This window comes from Eurosta solidaginis, chromosome 5 (genome assembly GCF_040869045.1).
Source record: "Eurosta solidaginis isolate ZX-2024a chromosome 5, ASM4086904v1, whole genome shotgun sequence".
Classification (NCBI taxonomy): Eukaryota; Metazoa; Arthropoda; class Insecta; order Diptera; family Tephritidae; genus Eurosta; species Eurosta solidaginis.
In genome coordinates, this window is record NC_090323.1 from 157,337,488 (window position 1) to 157,358,551 (window position 21,064).

At 39.0% G+C, this 21,064-nt stretch overlaps 1 protein-coding gene and 1 pseudogene across 2 annotated transcripts in view; both read right to left on the reverse strand.

Annotated features, from left to right (window-relative positions):
- Positions 1–534: 534 nt before the first annotated feature.
- LOC137254323 (tRNA-dihydrouridine(20a/20b) synthase [NAD(P)+]-like) lies at positions 535–8,218 on the reverse strand (annotated as a pseudogene).
- Positions 535–21,064, reverse strand: part of qm (quemao) — a 177,869-nt gene continuing 157,339 nt past the window's right edge. The window contains exons 3-7 of one of the 2 annotated variants that reach the window (XM_067792204.1): positions 15,268–15,412; positions 14,932–15,192; positions 14,764–14,866; positions 14,565–14,692; positions 535–10,166 (exon numbers count right to left, since the gene is read on the reverse strand). In XM_067792204.1, the coding sequence (XP_067648305.1) occupies positions 10,035–10,166; positions 14,565–14,692; positions 14,764–14,866; positions 14,932–15,192; positions 15,268–15,412 (769 nt within the window). In that variant the 3' untranslated portion in view covers positions 535–10,034. Of the gene's footprint in view, positions 10,167–14,564; positions 14,708–14,763; positions 14,867–14,931; positions 15,193–15,267; positions 15,413–21,064 lie in introns of both variants that reach the window. The other variant, XM_067792203.1, reaches the window with a different exon arrangement.

The window sequence follows — 21,064 nt, forward strand, 5'->3', positions numbered from 1 at the left end:
TATTATTTCGTCTAACTATCCCAACTCTAAATGGCAACCCTACTCAAAAATGTCCCTATTGTAATGCGAAGTGAAATACTTTTCGCTTGATACCCATATCGGCATATCTCATGCATTTTTTTTTTTTTAATTTCGAATGGGTGGCAACCCTAAATGGCAACCCTACTCAAGAATTTCCCTATTTTTAATGTGGAGTGAAATACCTTTCGTTTGATACTCATATCGGCATATCTCATGCAATTTTTTTTTAATTTCGAATAGGTGGCAACCCTACTCAAAAATGTCCCTATTGTAATGCGAACTGAAATGCCTTTCGTTTGATACCCATATCGGCATATCTCATGCAATTTTTTTCATTTTGAATAGGTGGCACCCTTGAGAAACATTCTAAGTGGCAACACCTAGGTAGACAGCCTTAGAAGGTAATACATTATCTCTGTGCCAAATTTCATTTAAATCGGTTTGGCCGTTCTCGAGATCGTTCGGCTATACAAATACACAAGAATTGCTCGTTTAAAGTTATAAGATTTCAAATTTTGATAATTTTATTTTAACAGATTTCATCATTTTATTTATTACTTTATTTTTAAATATTATCTTAATTATGCAATAAGTAGGCTTTTTAAACCCTAAATTCTCTGTAGCAAGAATTTATACATATATCAATTTAATACTTATATCAATAAAAATATATATTTACGTAATAATCAGTATATATATCAATATATATGTATGTATATGTGTATACTTATATAATTTAGGTGGTGCAATGTGCAATAAACTGCAGTGCATTTCATTCAAAAAAAAGTTAACAATCTCCAGCCGTGCGTTAAGACTACATACAATTGTATATGTAGTGGTATTGCGAATACATACAAATATTTGTTTTATAATTTAACATATTTTTGTATTTATTGTTGATGCTTTACAAACGTTTTTGCAAGTCTTTATGGATGTGTAGTTAAATGCGTGATTAATGTAAAATATTATGGAATTAAAAAAAGTAGCAGCAAACTTAAGTTTAAGTGCGAAAATCATGTTTATGTTGTATGTCGAATCGAGCAATGATTAAAATATATTAATTTGGATTACTCGATTTTTCGAAAACTATACCAGACTTAACAATATAGAGGTCCTTGAGTTGCGGTTAGTTAATTTTTGAAAAATTAAGGTTTGGAATCTGTCGTAAACTAAAAAAAGTATTATTATTATATTCCTTCTGAATTTATAAAAAATTTTCCAAATGAAATAAATATCAGTAACAGACCATCAATATTTGAATTTTCGAAAAACTTGCAATATTGGTAATTAAATTGTGATAAAAAAAGATCAATTACTGAGTTTTGAAGGAAAGAAAATTTTATAACCATTGAATTTTTGAAAACTTTTAAAATACCAATATCTACGACGTCCAGAAACCTTTATAGTATGAAGTTTTATAGTCCAAGTGTTATGTATCTGAAAATGGATTTCTGAGAATTTTTGGTTTGTGAAAAAAATGTATTTTGTATATGGAGCAAAATCTAAAACACAATTCAAAAAAACAATTGTTAGTCAATTTTTACAGAGTTCAAATGAATCGGACTACAAAACTACAAACTCAAAACAGTCTCCTGAAATATTTAAATATAAGTTTGGAAATATTGTTAAAGGCTCCGGATTTAACAATTTATACAGAGGGCCTCTATTTTCGGTTACTTGATTTTCGAAAAATTAATGTATGCTCGTATTTTCAAATTTTTAATTTAAAGGAAAAAAAGTCTGGAATGGCTTATAAACTGAACAGTTTTTGTATTCAATTAGGTTTACAATAATATTATTAGATAGAAAAAAGTAAGAGTTTTGAAAAAACGAAAATTTCTAACCCACTAATATTTGAACTTTCGAAAACTTTTAAAATACCAATATTAAGAACGTCCAGATATATGAAGTCCAAGTGTTATGTCCCTCAAAACTTGCATGGATTTCTGAGAATTTTTGGTGTTTTTGGTCAAATAGAGCAATATCTAAAACACACATGAAAAAAAAATTATCAATAAATTTAAAGAGATTTCGAAAAATCGGACTACAAAACAGCATGCTAAAAAAGTTTCCTGAAAAGTTTAAATGCAATTTTGGAAATACTCCTCAAGATTTTTAAAATCTTCTGGAATTTAAAATTTTTTTTAAAATTGATTAACTTCTTTGCTCTTATGCAAAAAAAAAACTTTCGGAGCTCAAAAAAGTTCAAAAATTAAAAAAATTGTTTAAAAAATTAAAAAAATTGTTTAAAAGATTAAAAAAAAAAAAAACAGTTTCACTCTTTAAATCGAAAACCCGAAAATACTTTTGCACCCCATTAGGTTCTAGTCCAAATTTCCTTGAATTTGTATGCCTTATAACGTAAAAATGTTGCTTTCAGAAAAAAAATTTTAAAAATACAACGCTATTTTTAAGAGAAACAAAACTCTGACCTTGTGAGACTAAAATTTCATGGTCTACAAAACTGCAGTTTACTCTCATGATTAAAAATACAAACAAAAATATTATTTTTAAATTTAACAATTTTTTCACAATTTTAAAACGTTCAGCAAGTACGGTTTATTAACAAAATCGGTTCTCATATGAGATTTCCAAAGGAAGGTGGTTTATATGTATGTATGAGATTAGCTATGTATACGTTGTGAGAACCAAATAAATCCTCATTAATTTGGCCCACACAAAACGACCCCACAACATATTTGACACGACATTAACACAACAAGTGGCCACAAAAGGCTCTAGCAACACGATCAACCAACCAGTCTCAGCAACACAACGAGCGGTCGCAACATTTAACAGCAACACGGCCAGCCAACAAATCTCAGCAACACAACGAGCGCTCGCAACATTCAACAGCAACACGGTGACCATGGCGACGCAACCATTTGAGCTAGCAACACCAAACACAACAGCCATAAAAGGAGCGACACAGCAGCACAGCAGTCAGTCAGCACGGAGCTGTGGTCGTGACCAGAGCTACTAGCGAAGTATATCCCAATTGCAGTTGACCTTCTCTATGCAATAGGAATCCACTTCATAGGAGCGAGTCGTGGAATGGTGATTGCGGTTGACCTTCTCTACGCATCACCCCCAGAGACCAAAGGCCCCGCCACAGTAACGCGCAACCGCGACAGGTGACACCCGCTCACCTCCGTCAGTAGAAGTACGCCGGCAGAGGCCGCAACAGAGCGGCAACGCACGTAAACCAGCGCAGAGCGCGGCAGCAGAGGTCCGCCGACGCACAACGTAACCAGGGTAAGCCAGCGCGAACCGCGGCAGCAGAGGTACGCCGACAGAGGTCACGTCAACGCGGCGACGCATAGCGCAGCCAGGGTAAGCCAGCGCCAAGCGCGGCGGCAAAGCGCAGCAGAGGTACACCGACAGAGTAATACAAGTAAGCGCCGACGTAGGGCGCGACAGAGCATCGCCTCAGCAATACAAGTAAACGCCGACGTAGGGCGCGACAGAGTGTCGCCCAGTAAATACGAGTAGACGCCGACGCAAGGCATGGCAGAGAATCACCCAGCAACCAGCAATACAAATAGACGCCGACGCAAGACGCAGCAGAGTAATACAAGTAAACGCCGACGTAAGGCGCGTCAAGGCACCGACGCCACATACTAACGGGATCCGTCTAACGGAACACGGCGACAGAGCATCGCCTCAGCAATACAAGTAGACGCCGACGTAAACCGCGACAGAGCACCAGAGCAGCAGAGAGAGACGCCGTCATAAGGCGCGTCAAGGCACCGACGCCACATACTAACGGGACCCAGCTAACGGAATACGGCCGGACCGCTAAGGCCCGCCACCGCAATCAAGGATACCGCAAGATAATCCAAGTGAAATTGAAAATGAAGTATACAAACACGTTTTATTTTATATTACAGAATTTAGAACCAATAAAGAGAGTGAAGTTTTTTATATTAAATCGATTTGCAAGGTGCCCCTTTAATACAAATTTATTGTAAACGAACCCTGGGCACGGCGAGTATACCCCAGCAAATATCAAAGAAGCAATGGGGCACGAAAAAGCTTCGTTACAACGTTTTAACGTGTATGCTTATAGGACTGTGCAGGTTTTGAACGCTTTTGTCTATTTTTGTATGTATTTATGTGTAAGTGTGCTGTACAAATGCAATTGCTTTTCTTTTATGTATACATAATTATTAAAATAACAATACAATTTATAAATAACTTCAATAAGACCACTTTTTTTTTTTTGTTTGATTTCATTCAATCATTGCTTAGTAAAAGAACATTACATCAATTTAGAATAACTAAGTACATCCATAAAAGTATGTACTTAAATGAATTGGAATTATTTTGCTGATAATCATCACATTAGTAACAAGTAAATATTAAATATTAGCACACCTTACAACAATATCGAATACAATTACATAAAGAATTGTTATTCATGTATTTTAATAAATTTTTGAATTCAAACATATTTTTTCTTTAATATGAAAAATTTTGTATTTTGTATAGCTGTCTATATGTTTGGGTAAATAAAAAATTTTTTTAAATAACTATAATTTAAAACAAATGTTGTATTAATAAATTAAGTAACACGTTTGGCTGTAAGTGAATAAAAAATAAAATAAAAAACATTAGTAAGGATCGTAGGCTAGTTAGACCTAATTATGTTTGGTGCAAATAAACGCTTTATTTCTCCTTCTTGCCCAACGTTTCGCTGAATATTCTAGCATCATCAGGGGCTACACTATCTATTTTTTCATAAAAAAATGACAAACATAATTGCATATATATAAACATTCATGACATTTAAGATGTAGAACAACCAATTTCACTTACAATAACAATAAACAGTATGAACACTTAAAAATTAATCATGCGTACCACCTTGCGTGGTAGTTTTGTCAAGGCCGTGACAAAATGACATTTTTCATATAGATGCGTTTAACACAAGCTTATGCGTGACAGTAACAGCGCCACAATCAATGATGCAAGATGGTGTATTTTTAAACAAAAGTCAGCTGATGTTTATTTTCGTCAAATGTGTAAATTTGTTTATCTAAAAAAACCGTAACGCTTTCGCGTTGTGAGCAGGCAACAATTTTCACAAAAGAAAGAAATTATACTTCTTTCATACATCTATATTATTATTATATATTAAATTATACGCTTTCATCAACTTCAAAAAGGGAAAATGGGAAGATTACAAAACGTTCACAGACAACCACTTCGCTGCCATCCCAATCCCTCCATCCATCCATCCATCAAGGGGAGCGTGCATTCCGCAAGGTCATCGAATTCGCGTCGACTCGTTTTATTCCCGCCGGAAGAATCGCGGAAATCCGGTCACACTTTCCAGCGGATGCCGCAACTCTAATGAGAGAAATAACATACATTAACCAACGCTTCAGACAGGATGCGAATAACCACAAACTGGCGAAATGGGAGCACCTAAACCATTGTAACCTCTCTACCGGTGTGGGTAAGCTATGGTCTACCGTAAGGTCCCTATTGAACCCAACTAAACACAACGACAAAATATCCATCGCATTCGACGATAGAGTGCTGTTAGGTTTGAGAAAATGCGCTAACCTCTCTCATCTCTCCAGTTTTTTCGCCCGCGAAATCTGACGTTAACACCGACTAAATCATCGGCGACCTTATTTACAACATGGACGTCGCAAATATCGACCATTTTGAAAATCCACGTCAATGGCACTACGCTATCGACTGTCTTACACCCCAAAATCTTGGGTGCGACGTTTGATCAAGGTCTACACTTTGGTGAGCATGCAGTTGCACCTAAAATCCAGAGCCGTAATAAAATCCTCAAATCTCTTGCTGGCAGTACTTGAGGAAAAGACAAAGAAACGCTCATTACCACTTACATAGCAATTGGCTAGCCGATTGCATGTTGCGTGTCGCCGGTATGGCCACCAAGCCTTAAGACTACTCACTGGAAGAAGCTACAGGCCTGCCAAAATACTGCTCTCAGAACCGCCACGGGCTGTCTTCTTATGCCCCCAGAACACCATCTACATAATGAGGTGAGGATACTCCCCATCAGGGAGAGAAATAAGATGCTAACCAAACAGTTCCTGTTGAATACCCAGAAACTTGGGCATCCTGATTGATGAGCCAACAGCGCCCAGGGGCTTCAGCATTATGAGGAAATAGCTCACCTGAGAACACAGCCAAAAAGCACAAGCAGGTCATCAGTGATATCTATGCCAGGAATTACCCGACGCAAGCACTGCTACAACAACAACAACCACATTGAACCTTCTACTCCTTAGGTGCCAATAATATAGGTCATAATTTTTAAGGGGATTTTTCAGATTAGGAGAACAAACGTTTTTAACGCAATAGACACCATCAGCTAAACTAAACCTAATGGCGAGTCTTTAAATTTAAGCCAGGTTCTGTAAAAATATTCATTTTACTCGATATTTATTATTTACATAAGTTTAGCACCTCTTTTATACATATTTTTATTCGCCAAATTCAATAAGTAATTATCAGTCTAGTAGTGTGGAAAAGCTGCCTTCTAATTCAAAATCATTTTCAATTCTGTGCGGGGCTTTAAGCCATAACGTTCCTCAAAAAATTCAAATATTTGTTGCTTGCTCGTAAAATTATTTAACTCCAAGCTCAGTTTCCTTTTCATATGACTGCTCCACATAAATTTAAGATGGTGATGAAAACATTGAATATGTATGTGATCAGCAGCACACATTCCATCGATGTTTCGGCTTTCCCGCAGTGTTAGTTAAAACGTGTAGGATTTGAAAGTACATCACGTGCTGCCATTACACCATCAGCCTGTGTTTGTGTATGCAAATTTTTAGCGTCTTGTCAGGTGTGAACATTGCCATTAACAATAAGTGGGTTTTTGATCCTTTTTTACTTCAGACATAGCGTTAATATTAAGAGGAACTGATACCTTCTGCCACATGTTTTGTGCATGTAATGTCAAAAATGTGGCACATTTTTCTAGTTGACGTGCCAGTTCCACTGTATATCGTACTGATTGCTCTCCATTGCCATTTAATCAGCGTAATTTTACCAATTTGCTAAAGTTGTTTGGTAGCACACACCTTGTAGTTGGTACAATATTTTTCACCACTTCTGGATGTCTCGGCAGACCACAGCCATATACTTTAGAGATTGCCCATAATTGCAAAGAGTCACAATTCAAATCCATGCCATCAACATATGGATATATTAACTGGGCTGCTTAGGAGAATTCATGCGCATCCACGCAGCGAATTGTTATATACAAGAAATGTCCTCTAAACTTGTGGTAAATTTATTATCACACGCTTTTCTACTATTTATAAAAGAATCAGCAATAACCATTGGTGTCAATACCAGTTTCAGACCAAGTTGACGAAGACGCCGCCTGAATTCCAATTTGCTATATCACACCATTGCTGACTTTGTAAATCCATGTGATGTGTTCTTTTCAGTGGTAAAAATATATAAATATATAAATAAAATATCTATATTTGGCCTTGGCACGTATTATTGCAAGTTAAATTCGCAGATAATTACATTTTCCAATTTTTGTTATGATCTTTATTTCGACACTCAACTTAAAAACAAATGTCAAATTCTTCTTCTTATGACTTGTTGGCAACAAAATTTGAGAGCTGGCTACTTTTCAACTTCAGATGGCACAAGTGTCGCTCAATCTACCGTTCTCCATAAATATACGTGCAATCTACTCATAATGCAGAAACTTGTGTTAAACTCATCTATATGAAAATGTGCTTAGGTGACGGAGCTATCATTACTACAATTATTACTTGAACATAATATGTATGTAGCGCCTATGCAGTCGTAGTCTTCTGTTTTGTTGATCGTCTTTTCTCTATTTCTCAATATGTGCAAGCTTTCCGATCTGTATCTGGTAAATTCTCGTTTTTTCCTTATCAATAATTTTGGTGTTATTAAAATCAGCTGTATGGCCACTGCTTTTTATGTGTTGGGAGAGCGCAGTGCTTGGCTTTTGTTTTTTTCACGTCTGCTTTGTGTTCGGCTATTCGTATACCAAGCTCTCGTTTGGTAGTTCCGATATAAATCTTATCACAGTTTTCGTTCTCTTTTCCATTGCATTCTATTTTGTATATCACATTGTTTTGTTGTAGCTTGTCTATTGGATCTTTTGGATTGTACAATTTTGAAAAATATTAATTACCTCGACCACTTGATACATGAACTAATAAAAAAAAAAAAATTTAAGGCGCGATAACCTCCGAAGAGATCTAAGGCCGAGCTTCTCTTCCAATTTGCGTCGTGTCCCTCTTGATTTTCCCTACAAATTGGCCGGACGGGACCTACATATTTTATGCCGACTCCGAACGGCATCTGCAAGGCAGATGAGTTTTCACTGAGAGCTTTTCATGGCAGAAATACACTCGGAGCGCTTACCAAACACTGCCGAGGGGCGACCCCGCTTAGAAAAATTTTCTTTTAATTGAAAAACCTTATTTCTAAAATTTTGATGTTGCTTTGCCCGGGGTGCGAACCCAGGGCATACGGTGTGGCAGGCGGATCACGCTACCATCACACCGCGGTGGCCGCCATGAACTAATAATCATGAAAAATAGCAACCCCCACAATAAACCACAAAATGCAACAACAGAAGTAAAGAAATATTACAGCGTCACATATATCCCAAAGCTTAGTACAATATACCACAACATACTAAAAGAAGAACACATCACCTTAACCTACAAATCCAAGAACACATTATTCAAAATTTACACAAGAACAAAAGATCCAATAGACAAGCTACAACAAAACAATGTGATATACAAAATAGAATGCAATGGAAAAGCAAACGAAAACTGTGATAAGATTTATATCGGAACTACGAAACGAGAGCTTGGTATACGAATATCCGAACACAAAGCAGACGTGAAAAAACAAAAGCCAAGCACTGCGCTCTCCCAACACATAATAAGCAGTGGCCATACAGCTGATTTTAACAACACCAAAATTATTGATAAGGAAAAACGAGAATTGACCAGATACAGATTGGAAAGCTTGCACATATTGAGAAATAGAGAAAAGACGAGCAACAATAAAGAAGACTACGACTGCATAAGCGCTGCATACATGTTATGTTTAAGTAATAATTTTAGTAATGACAAAACTACCACGCAAAGTGGTACGGATGATTAATTTAAGTGTTCATACTGTTTATTGTTATTGTAAGTGAAATTGGTTGTTCTACATCTTAAATGTCATGAATGTTTACATATATGCAATTATGTTTGTTATCTTTTTATGAAAAAATAGATAGTGTAGCCCCTGATGATGCTGGAATATTCAGCGAAACGTTGGGCAAGAAGGTGAAATAAAGCGTTTATTTGAACAAAACATAATTAGGTCTAACTAGCCTACGATCCTTACTAATATTCAATTGAAACTGACCGCAAAAACAACAAAATATAAAATAAAAAACAATTTTAACTTATAAATATATAAATTCAATTCATTAGCAAATTAAATTATTTATAAAATACTTATTAGGATCGCGGGTTCAACCCTTGAGCTCAATTCGTACCCGCGATCTAACAAATTAATAGGCCGATAAAACGACAAAAATTGTTAAAATACTTATGTAACTATTTTTATATGGCTCATGTGCAATATGTGTTTGTTTACTTTTTCGAGTATATTTCCATGCATAAATGGTTCTATACTTCTTTTGTGTGTTTTGCTATTTTTATAATTGTGTAAAAATCAATTATCTTAAACGCTAGATTGCGGCATAATTTTCCTGCTTCTCTTTCATATTATTTTTATAAAAAATAAAAGTAAACATAAATATAAGTTTAGGCTATGAAAGGCGTACATATGTATGTATGTATGTAAGTTAGTATGTATGTATGTAAAATAATTTAAAAAATATTTAGTTTTTGCAAAAAAACCTCTATCATATTTAAGTCACTTTTATTAGCAGCAAAAGAGGTTGGCGAATCAACTCTGTCAATTCAAATTTCCCTCCTTTGCCTCTTTGGCTGTTAATTGCTATTATGGTTGCTGCTCGTCGCTGATCCGACATCATTATGATTAATGTGGTTCTCATTGGCTTTCCATGACAGTAACTTGTCGAGCAGTACATCCATGTAGGGATTACCACCTAAGCGAGCGACCTGTAAATTGGAGATTCAAACAAAAATTAGTAGTACAACTTTACATAAGACTAAAGGGATAGATTTGAAAAATTTATTTCACTTTTGTTGGAAAAATGCTACACCTACTGTGTGGCTTAGTCCACTTATGAATTGTCATCAAAGTCCTTTAGCAGGGTCTAAGGAAACTAGGGTTCAACCATAAAGACGTTACTGTTAGAAGTCTTGGTTTCACATTACTGGTAAACCTAGATAAGAGTTCTTCTTCTAGAAATGTGATTTTAATAACAGGGTTCACCGAGCATGACTTTAAAAAAAGTATCTGACACTGTGTGGATAAGTTAGTAGCTCAGCTAATAGTCCTGTGTTATGTTTGGCCGGATCACATTATAGTGCTTACGGAGACATCCTATTGTTTGTCTTGGAGACCCATTCGCAATAAACGGTTGTTTGCTGGGAAGCCCCGATTGATGACAATTCCGCGAACACTGCTTGTTAAGCATCTGAATACGCCCTGTAACAGGGAGAACCTCCACCTCCGTGCATAGACGTCATATGGAGATATCCCGTGGTATTTAAGAGTGCGGAGTTTTAGCAGACCAACAGGCAGGTATGCCTGTCGTAAGAGGCGACTAAAATACCAAATAGATTCAAGGGGTTGTGTAACTCAACCGTTTCAGGTATACAGCGCAATATAGCTTCTCCAAACCCAATTGTCAACCTCACCTATCCGTGGGGAATCCTGTTACATTAACAACTAAGGCTTTGGCGACCCCGAACTCCTCATGGATCTAAGGGGTGGTGAGGGCGATATGGCCTAGGAGGTATGGCCTTCGGGGAGTGTCCTTATCGCTACAATAACAACAACAACAACAAGCAGCTTCCTTCAGTGTGTAGATCGGAAGCCCATATAAGCGACGCGCAACACAAGATCGGCCGATCAATTGCTTTATTCGTCGTCTGTAGTGTTTCTTTGATTGTTCTCAGAGTGCTTTCAGCCAACTTAAAAAGACTTTGTAGGCATTCAAGGGTGACAACCCCCACAATTTATAGCTTCTCCAACCCAATTGTCAAGCACACCTACTCGTGGCGAATCCTTTTTACTTAGCAGTCGAGGCTCTAGCGACTCCACGGAAAAAGTTGGTTGGTTGATCCAATTGTTCCCGAAATGGTCTCGCTAGTACCTTTGTGATGCTATTTTCCGGAACGTACTGGATCAATATTAGTAAAACGACAATCTAAATCGATAGAAGTCCCCAGAACCTTCGCTTCAAGAAGAAGAAGATAGAGACATTGTATTTTGGAGGCTGATGCATGTGTGTTTATGCAGAAGCTATGATCGAAAGTCACAGCCAGGAGTTTCGGGTATTCGACAGTCTTTAATCGAACGTCACACCCAGATGTTTGGGCTGTTGGTAACGTTATGACATCACTGTGAATGTCCCACATATTGTCATCAGCGAGATCCACGTCGTTAACAATGTGCCTGGTTCGAGGGTTTTGCTGGTTTAGTTGTCTCACAAAATCATGTTCTCGCGCTAAGACTGCAGCTTCTTCTGGCAAAGTTGGCCATATTTCCGAAATTCTAACTAAGGTGAAATCGATAATCCTGCGGTAGTCACATTCTTCTTTTCAAATATCATCGTGGAGAATAAAGTTAATTAAGATTCCACCCCCAAAAATTACGAAATCGGCTGAGAAAATTGGAATGCCAAAGGTCACAGTGATTAACACACATAAGATGGGACGATATCCACTAGAACAACTGATGACAGGAGGTATGTAGATATTTATGATTCTGAGGTGGACATCGCCTGACTGCACTGTTCCTTTGGCTTGCAAATTATGTCCGTACGGCTGCTGGGGAAATCAAATATATTGTACGTCTTTCTCGCGAATTTTCTTATGAGCATTGTAGCCATTGAAAACTCGGAGATGCGATCTGGTTTTTGTCTTATTTTGGCACGGCTCGATAAACACATCTGTTACGAACAGCCTGGCAGCATCACCATCAAGAGTTTTTCATTGCGAGAAATAAAGCACATCATATGTCGATCGCCGATTGGTTGTTAAATAAGGCAAGCGACAAAGGGGAGAAGTCCGTAATTATTCATACGGCGTGGTTAGCAACTGACAAACGGGAGTATGAATAATCATTCTGAAAACATCGCTTGAAACGGACAGCAGCAAAACTAAAAATTGTTTAACCTACGGCAAAGTTTGTCAAATAATCGAAATAAATTTAAAGTATTTAGTTGGAGAGTTTTATTTATTTGCTAAAGCCGGGTTCAAAAAATTTAGTTCATTTTTACAACATCCATAAAGCATTTCCGCCCATAAGCCCTGAACATCTAGAAAACGGCATTGACTATGGCATAAAGTGCATTGAACAGATGTCGCAGTAATTGATTATATAGTCTAGCACGAGTGCTACTTACGGACGCTACTTACGGACGCAGGAGACGAGGACAAAGGCTGCTGCTTGACATTGCTCATGGTCGACCTACATAGATTGTATCCTTGCGGAGCAGCCGCATGAGCTAGGGCGTCGTTTAGGGTAAGCAACAGTAGCTTAGGCGTGGGCCGTAGTACTCCTTAAGACATGCACAACAAGGAGCAAAAAATATTTAGAAGATATTGTGGGCCCAACGAAGGTAGGGCCGTAGCTCAGAAAATGGCGCTAGGTTCAATCCACCAGTGCAGTCGTCTTGTGACCGTTGTTATTGTTGCTGTTCTAGCGTTAAAGGCACCTCCGGGTGGCGGCACATTCGTCCCACAATATTCCTAGTGGTCATCATCGAACCACTTGCTTTCTCTGATGACTTAAGTAGGAGTGAGTGCCCGCAGTAAAAGCCGGTTGGCGGCACATTCAGCCAACCAAATTACTTACCATTGATACTTATCGAACACTACTTGCTCTCTCTGATGACATAAGTAGGAGTGAAAGATGCACCGTCCCAACCTCTGCCGGACTGTCGAAAAACCGTGCGCCCAGAAATCTGAGTCATCTGTTTGCAGTCCAGGACATCGGCAGAGAAAGCGATTCATTGACTCCTCTTCCTATTCATCCTGACAGCTTCTGCAGGGAGACCTTGTCGGTATGGGCCCCCGTGGGTGCATTGGTGCAATAGCGGTATGACGTGTGATGACACCCGTTAGAACTCTCACTGCAGATTTCTTTAGCTTGAGAAGGAAGCTAGTTCCTTTCGTATCCAAACATGACCGTATGGACCTTGAGACCTCGCAACCAACGCGGAAGTTCCCCAGCAAGTCCGTTGTTTCATACCCGGGGAGATAACCCCGCGGTGGTCGCACGAGCTGTTTCTGTTATTTCCATTTCGGAACCTTTTCTGGTCATCTCATCCCCATCTCATCAATATCTTCAATATCGCTGTGCTCAGGGAGCCAGCAAAGGGAGACATTTATAAGGCTTTATGGACACATTTAGAAGGCTTTATGGACGCCAGTGAGGCCCGACACCTCCGCACAATATCCAATTTTATCAAGTTAGATTCTAATGCATTTAAGGCGGCCTGAATGTCGACAAAGATTGTTACGTTGATGTCTGAGACCGTACTATCCTGGAGGAATCTGGCTACTCTCTCTATGACATAGCCCTTCGCCTGGAAGACGCTGCATTAGTCAGAAGTAGGTACGATTGATTTGCCTGCAGGTACTTTGAACACACTCCAGCTCCAGTTCTATTTTCCATCCGTTAAGGCATATGAATTTCTGCTGTGAAGCCCTTCATAACAGATATAGACTCTGTTTGTTTCCCAACCACTGCTGAGGGGTGTGATACAGTTTTGAATATTGTTTCTTAATGTTACTTTTCTTGGGCCGCCGGCCCTGCTAGTACTATACAAAAGAAAACTACATATAAAGGCCGCGGTACAATGAAATTTTTCATACAGATGCGTTTAACACAAGCTTATGCATTCCAATAACATCGCCACAATCGACCAAGATGTTGCGTTTGTAAATATGGAGTAACTTCAGACTTAGCAATTGAAGTTTATTACGCCTTGCCCATTCACATGCAAAATTTCGCGAAGCAATGTTGGAAACATTCTCCCTGTACAACAAAAATACTTGCTAACATATTTTGTGTCGTATTCGATTGTTATATTGCAGTTTTTAAGTGTGAAAAATGTTAGAAAATTTACCAACCAGTAGGAAAAATAATTTAATTTGCAAAGTGTGCCAACACCCTTAGCCAAAGCAAATGTCAAATTCGTCTTCTTATGCTTTGCTTGGAACAAAATTGGGGAGTTCGCTACTTTTCAATATCAGATGGCGCCAGTGTCGCTCATTCTACCATTCTCCATAAAAATACGTCCAATCTACTCATAATGCATAAGCTTGTGTTAAACTCATCTATATGAAAAACTGCTTATGTGTCGGAGCTATTAACCTTACCTCTGCTCTCGCTTCTTTATCCAGCGATTCCAATACTTCTCTCGTATACTGAAAGCTACCCAATTTCTCCAATAAATTAATGCAATACTTTTTCACCTCAATATCGTGAGTACGTTGGCGTAGAATATCTAATAAATACATAACTTTATTATATTAGTATAAACAATGAAATTTCAATAAGATATCTAAAAACACTCACGCAAGACCTGGTTATCATGTTTTTGTGAGCGAACAGCATGTATAACCGGAAAACCAAATTTGCCTTCGGTTAAATCCTCAGCAAAGCTTTTATTTTGGGAATACTATATAATTGTAAAAAAATTAATATTATTTATAAAAAATGTTCAGAAATGTCTATGTAGTTCACCTCTTTCAAACTCAAATTACAATAATCATCGCGTATTTGAAAATATAGGCCAAGTATAGCGGTTAATTTGGTAAAATCTTCTTTATTCTCACTAAATAACTGCATTAAACGTATGGCAAGCATAAACAGACCGCCAGTCTTACGTATGGTCATGAGTTTGTAATCTGATTCCGATGGACAAGTAAAACTATCACGCCAGTAGATTTCCATGCCTTGACCACGATGCAGTTCAAGCAATTGTTCCGTGTAAACGTTGGTAGCCTGCGGATGAAAGAATATTTTTTATCAATAATATGTATTGAAATGTTTTGTTTTATAAAAAAAATGTAGACAAACCTCGGGATGTCCCAACTGTTGCACCTTTTCCAGCGATAAGAAGAGCACATAATTGGCAGCGTTCATCGTACTGGCAACACCATAAATCGAATGCGCTACAGGAACACCTCTGCGAAGTATTGAATTGTCTTCAATATCATCAATTCTGTAAAATATTAAATAAATAATGCTTGACGTACAACATTCAGTGGCCTTCAATGCTTGGTTAAAATTAATGTTTTTTGAGGGTTAAAGAAGCGGGAGGCGCTCATCAATTATTTATTTTTATACTCAGCTGAGCAGAGCTCAAAAATCGGATGACAAAAACGCCCGCCTTTAAAACCCCGCGATCTTACAAATCAGTAGGCCGATATAACAACAAAAATTGTTAACACATCCCAGAGCACGGGAAAAAGTGTCAATAAAATATGACACTATGGCAGCATTGCCATCAAACAAGTCCAATTTTCACATTCATTCTGCAACAGATGTCGCAGTGTTGTGAATATCAATTGGCAAGAACCAGAATAGAAGTAGAATTAATGAAGACAAACAAAAAACCGCTGTGATGGCTGAATGGTTATAGCAGCGGCGCCTAAACGTTGCCGATGAAGGAATTTAGCAGTTCCCAAAATGGATCTATACAACAAGCTTTGGCAGTTGTCTAAATTTTTTCTTTCTTCCATTCTAATTTAATAATTTTTTTAATTAAGAAAAAATTTATCATAACAATAATAAAGATAAAATAATTATTGTTAGGCCTTGAGCTCGATTCGAACCCGCAAAAAAAATAATTTTTAAGTCAAATTTTAACAAAAAATTTAATATCTTTACACATATAAGTAAATTATGTCTACATTCAACTCCAGTAATGATATGGTTCTACAAAATACAAATATAAAAGAATATTCCAAAATGGGCGTGGCTTCGCCCTTTTTCATTTAGTTTTTCTAGAATACTTTTAATGCCATAAGTCGAACAAAAATTTACAAATCCTTGTGAAATTTGGTAAGGGCATAGCTTATATGACGATAACAGTTCTCTCTGAAAATGGGCGAAATCGGTTTGAAGCCAAGCCCAGTTTTTATACACAGTCGACCTTCTGTCCTTCCGCTCGGCCGCTAACACGATAACTTGAGCAAAAATCGATATATCTTTACAAAACTTAGTTCACGTACTTATCTGAACTCATTTTATCTTGGTATTAAAATGGGTGAAATCCGACTATGACCACGCACACTTTTTCGATATCGAAGTTTTCGAAAAATTAAAAAAATGCCATAACTCTATACCAAATACAAAAAAAGCGATCAAACATGGTGATTGGATTGGTTTTTTGATTCAAAATATAACTTTAGAAAAAACTTTGTAGAATGGGTGTGACACCTACCATATTAAGTTCTGCAGGCCGAAATCAAAAGCCCTTGGAATCATGGCAGGAATACTGTTCGTGGTATTACATATATAAGTAAATTAGCGGTACCCGACAGATGATGTTCTGGGTTACCCTGATCCACATTTTGGTCGATATCTCGAAAACGCCTTCACATATACAACTAAAGGCCAATCCCTTTTAAAATCCTCATTAATACCTTTAATTTGGTACCCATATCGTACAAACACATTCTAGAGTCAGCCCTGGTCCACCTTTATGGCGATATCTCTAAAAGGCATCCACCTATAGAACTAAGGCCCACTCCCTTTTAAAACACTCTTTAATACCTTTCGTTTGATACCCATGTCATACAAACACATTCCAGGGTTACTCTATTTCCATTTTCCTACATGCTGATTTTCCCTTATTTTGTCTCCAAAGCTCTCAGCTGAGTATGTAATGTTCGGTTACACACGAACTTAGCCTTCCTTACTTGTTTAATGTTAGTGCATGCAAATTAATGTATGCAAATATTTTAATTATTATCTCCTCAGGCACATAATAGGAAACAAGCGATATACCTCCAAAAAGATTAAGGCCGAATTTATTTGGCAGTTTGCGATATGCTGCTCCTTTTTTTCTTGTAAGTTTGTAAGAGCTACAATTTGTACGCCGACTTGAATGGTGTATATTAGTTTCTGTTAGGTTAAGTGGTAGCGACTACCCGGAAAGGGGGTGACTGAAATGCATTCGGTTAGTTCTGCCAAAAGCTGTTCACTAAAGAATGAAGTAAATCGAAGATTCCACGTCATCATCATGAATGCAGCTGCATGGGGGACTCATCAAAACCCCAAAATCTATTGATAGAAAAGCTTTATTGATTCCAACAACAACCACCTACATATGTATATTGGTGCAATCATAGGTGACCAGCGGAACCCTGAACTCCCTCACCTAGTTTTTAATTCTGAAGTTAGTAGTCGGCAGTTTTTAGGCGTTTTTTTTTATAAACTATTTGAATAAGTATCAAAGAACTAGTCTTAAAAGTTTGAAAATTTGTTTACTACAAAAACCTTCACAGCTGAAATTGATATTCAAATGCGAACTACCGACCAAGAACTTTAACAAACCATGTGTGGATACGACCAAAGTTAATTTACAGTCTCCAAATATTCCATTTTTCATAACACATAGTTCAAACATATAATAATACTACTAAGAAACCTTAAAATAACAAATTACTTCAATGGTATCCAACGAATACCAGTAGCTCGAATCTAATGAAATAGACTTGTGCCTTAAAACAATTTATTTTTTAAATCTTACAACTTACATCCGTGACATCGAAGGCATCCGTCGGATACTGCAATCGACGGCTGAGTGGAATATCGCTCGAAACTTGGCTGCCAGTCCGAGAACGCCCTATCTGAGACTGTTTTTCAAAAATACCATATTTCAGTTTTTCTTTTGAAAACGACCTATCTCAGAACTCGATTGAAGAACACCCAAAATGTTTTTCATAAACGTCCCAGCTTATGTCACAAATTTATTAAATTTAAGCTGAGGTATAGCGTTTTTGAAACAAGTTCTGAAATAGGGCGTTATTCCAAAATTTTCTGGGATAGGGCGTTTTCGAAACGGCGGCAGAGATACGGCGATATTCTACTTAGCAGTCGAAAAATCAGATTATTACAAAGTTTTTGGGATGAATTTCCCATCAATAAAGTTAAATTTTACATAAAATTGCATAAGTTCTTTCGAAGGTACGTATGTATTTTAAAAATCACACATTTCTTTGGTGAAAATTTTAAAAACTTATACAGAGTGTGCTTTACGTTTAATTTTCAACATACTTAAAAACCTTAATTTTAGGTCATTGTGAGCAACTTAAAGAACATAGTCAAATGCAGGCAAATAAAAAAGTGGTAGATTTTTAAGAAAAAGTGGTAGGAGTGGTAGATCCGGATTTTAGGCTAAATAGTGGTAGATCTACCACTATAGTGGTAGAGTGACAACACTGGACCTCTCCGGATGGTACAACCGATACCTACGAAGGACGCTCCAATGGTAGCTCCGGTCACGATCACAGCTCCGTGCTAACTAACTGCTGTACTGCTGTGTCGCTCCTTTTATAGCTGTTATGTTTGGTGTTGCTAGCTCAAATGGTTGCGTTGCCATGGTTACCGTGTTGCTATTAAATGTTGCGAACGCTTGTTGTGTTGCTGAGACTTGTTAGTTTATTGTGTTGCTATTAAGTGTTGTGATTGCTAGTCGTGTTGCTGAGACTTGTTGGTTTGTCGTGTTGCTAGGGCCTTTTGTGACTGGGTGTTGTGTTAAAGCTGTTTGAATATGTTGTGGGGTCGTTTTGTGTGGGCCAAAGTAATGGTGTTTTATTTGGTCCTCACACTCCCTGCCCCCCCCCCCCTTCTGAGGGTCGGACCTCGGTATCCAGTAATCGTATGCGCGCCTTGTTTTCACTATGGTGATGTGGTACTTCTCTGTAACGAATCGTATTCGGGAGTGGGCATTGCCTTCGGCGATGCGTCGGAGTGTGTCCCGTATTTCCCTTGCTATCTCCGGGAATAGGTCCAGCATTGGTCCATCTGCGTCTCTGGCCTTGATCGTTACCACTTGATGGCCTTCTGTTGTCGGTTGTGGCTTCGTTTTGGTGTCTGGTACTAGGGAGTGAGTGTTGTCTTCGGTGCTTGGTTGTGGAACTGTGGGAGGGTGGTATGTGGTGGTAGTGTTTTGTATGATCTCCTAGGGGTTTTCGACCGTCTCGTAGGAACCGTGTCAGCATTTCTGTGCGCTTCTTGCCCGCCATTTCCTCCGTGAACGGCTTTCTACACAGTCCGGGCATTCCTTCTCCGCTCCCCGTGTATCGTAAAATCCTCTCCATGTTCTCGGCTACGTAGACGCCACAGTCGTTGTTGTTGTATTGTTGTGGTACCTCGAGTACCTGAGCTGTAAAACCGTCGTACCCGTACCGCTGTATGTATTCCCACCGGAGGAAATCTGCCCAAGCCTGTGTTGCGTGCGGAACTTTGGCCCTGTGCATTGAGTCCGCTACCCATACATATCGCTCCTCCCAGCATTCCGTGTCGGCAACGTGGTGGGTGACTGCTGCGTTTGCCAGACCGAGTAGGTACCAGAGTTTAGCTGTGTGTGGGGTGTTAGGATCACACTCTTGTCAAACAGGTCGACATTCCGGACCCATCGGCAGTAGTCTTCCTCCGTGTTCTTCTGGGTCAGCTGCCAGATCACGAACGGGCTGAGAGTCGTATTTTGTTGTCCGTGTTGCTCTTCCATTCCCTTTGCCCAAGCGTCACTGATGGTGTCGGTCAACCATTTCGATCCTTTGAGCGTGTCGAGGTCAGTCGTATAGAGGGATATGCCGCCTGGTCCTGCCGGGAATATTATCTCAGGCGTTTCCCTCGCCGGTGGGGCTGTGTCCTCATCCGAGAAGAGCTCGATGATTTTCGGCGACTGTGGCGACGGTGGAGCTCTGCCCTCACTCGAAGAGAACTCGATGGCTGCTGGCAACTGCCCTGCCTCCACGTCTATCCTACCAAGTGTGACTTAGCGGTGATGTTCCGGTCCCATTGGCCGCGGTTTGCGATAGAATGACCGGTGCTTGCTTATCCTTGATATTAATTAATAATTTAAAAACTGTTCTCCCTGAATTTGTTTTAATTTACCGCGATGATCTCTGCTGCACGATATGCCTTTAACTCTGCGATGTTGACCGTTTTCTCCTTTCCTCCGTTGGGTTTTCGTATTTAAAGTATCACTGGGGACACATATCCTAGGATTTGGTAGGGTCCGTCATATTTGGGGGCCAACTTTGCCGCGAAATTTTCCCCGGCCTTTGAGAGATGGTATTCCTTTGCGAGCACTAGTTCGCCGACTACGGGGGTCCATTTTCTCCGTCGTAGATTGTAATGCCGTGATTGGTCTGCCGCCGCTCGTTCCATGTTCTGCCTCACTATTCCGCTAATGCCTCTTGCATTCTGTCGGATTTTTCTTCTACCGTGGTGGGGGCTGTGCCCGTCCCCAGGTTGACTTCGTCAAATAATGCCCCTGGTAGCCGCGGCTCCCGTCCTTGTACGAGGAAAGCTGGACTGTATCCGGTGGACGCGGTCACACTGGTGTTCATGGCCAGCTCGATCTCTGGGAGAAAGTCGTCCCATCTGTTGTGCTGTGATCTGGTGAGTTGCGCTATGATCCTCTTGACTATTCTGTTCGCCTGATCCGTTGGGTTTTCTTGCGGTGTGTAGGGCGCCGTGAATTGTTGTCGTATCCCCATTTCCCTGAGATAACGCAGCCACATTGTGCTGGTGAACTGAACGCCGTTGTCCGATATCAGTACCTTGGGAGCACCAAACCTTGCGATGATGCGTTCTCTGAACGCGCGGCGAAGGCCCTCTGCTGTAGCACACCTCA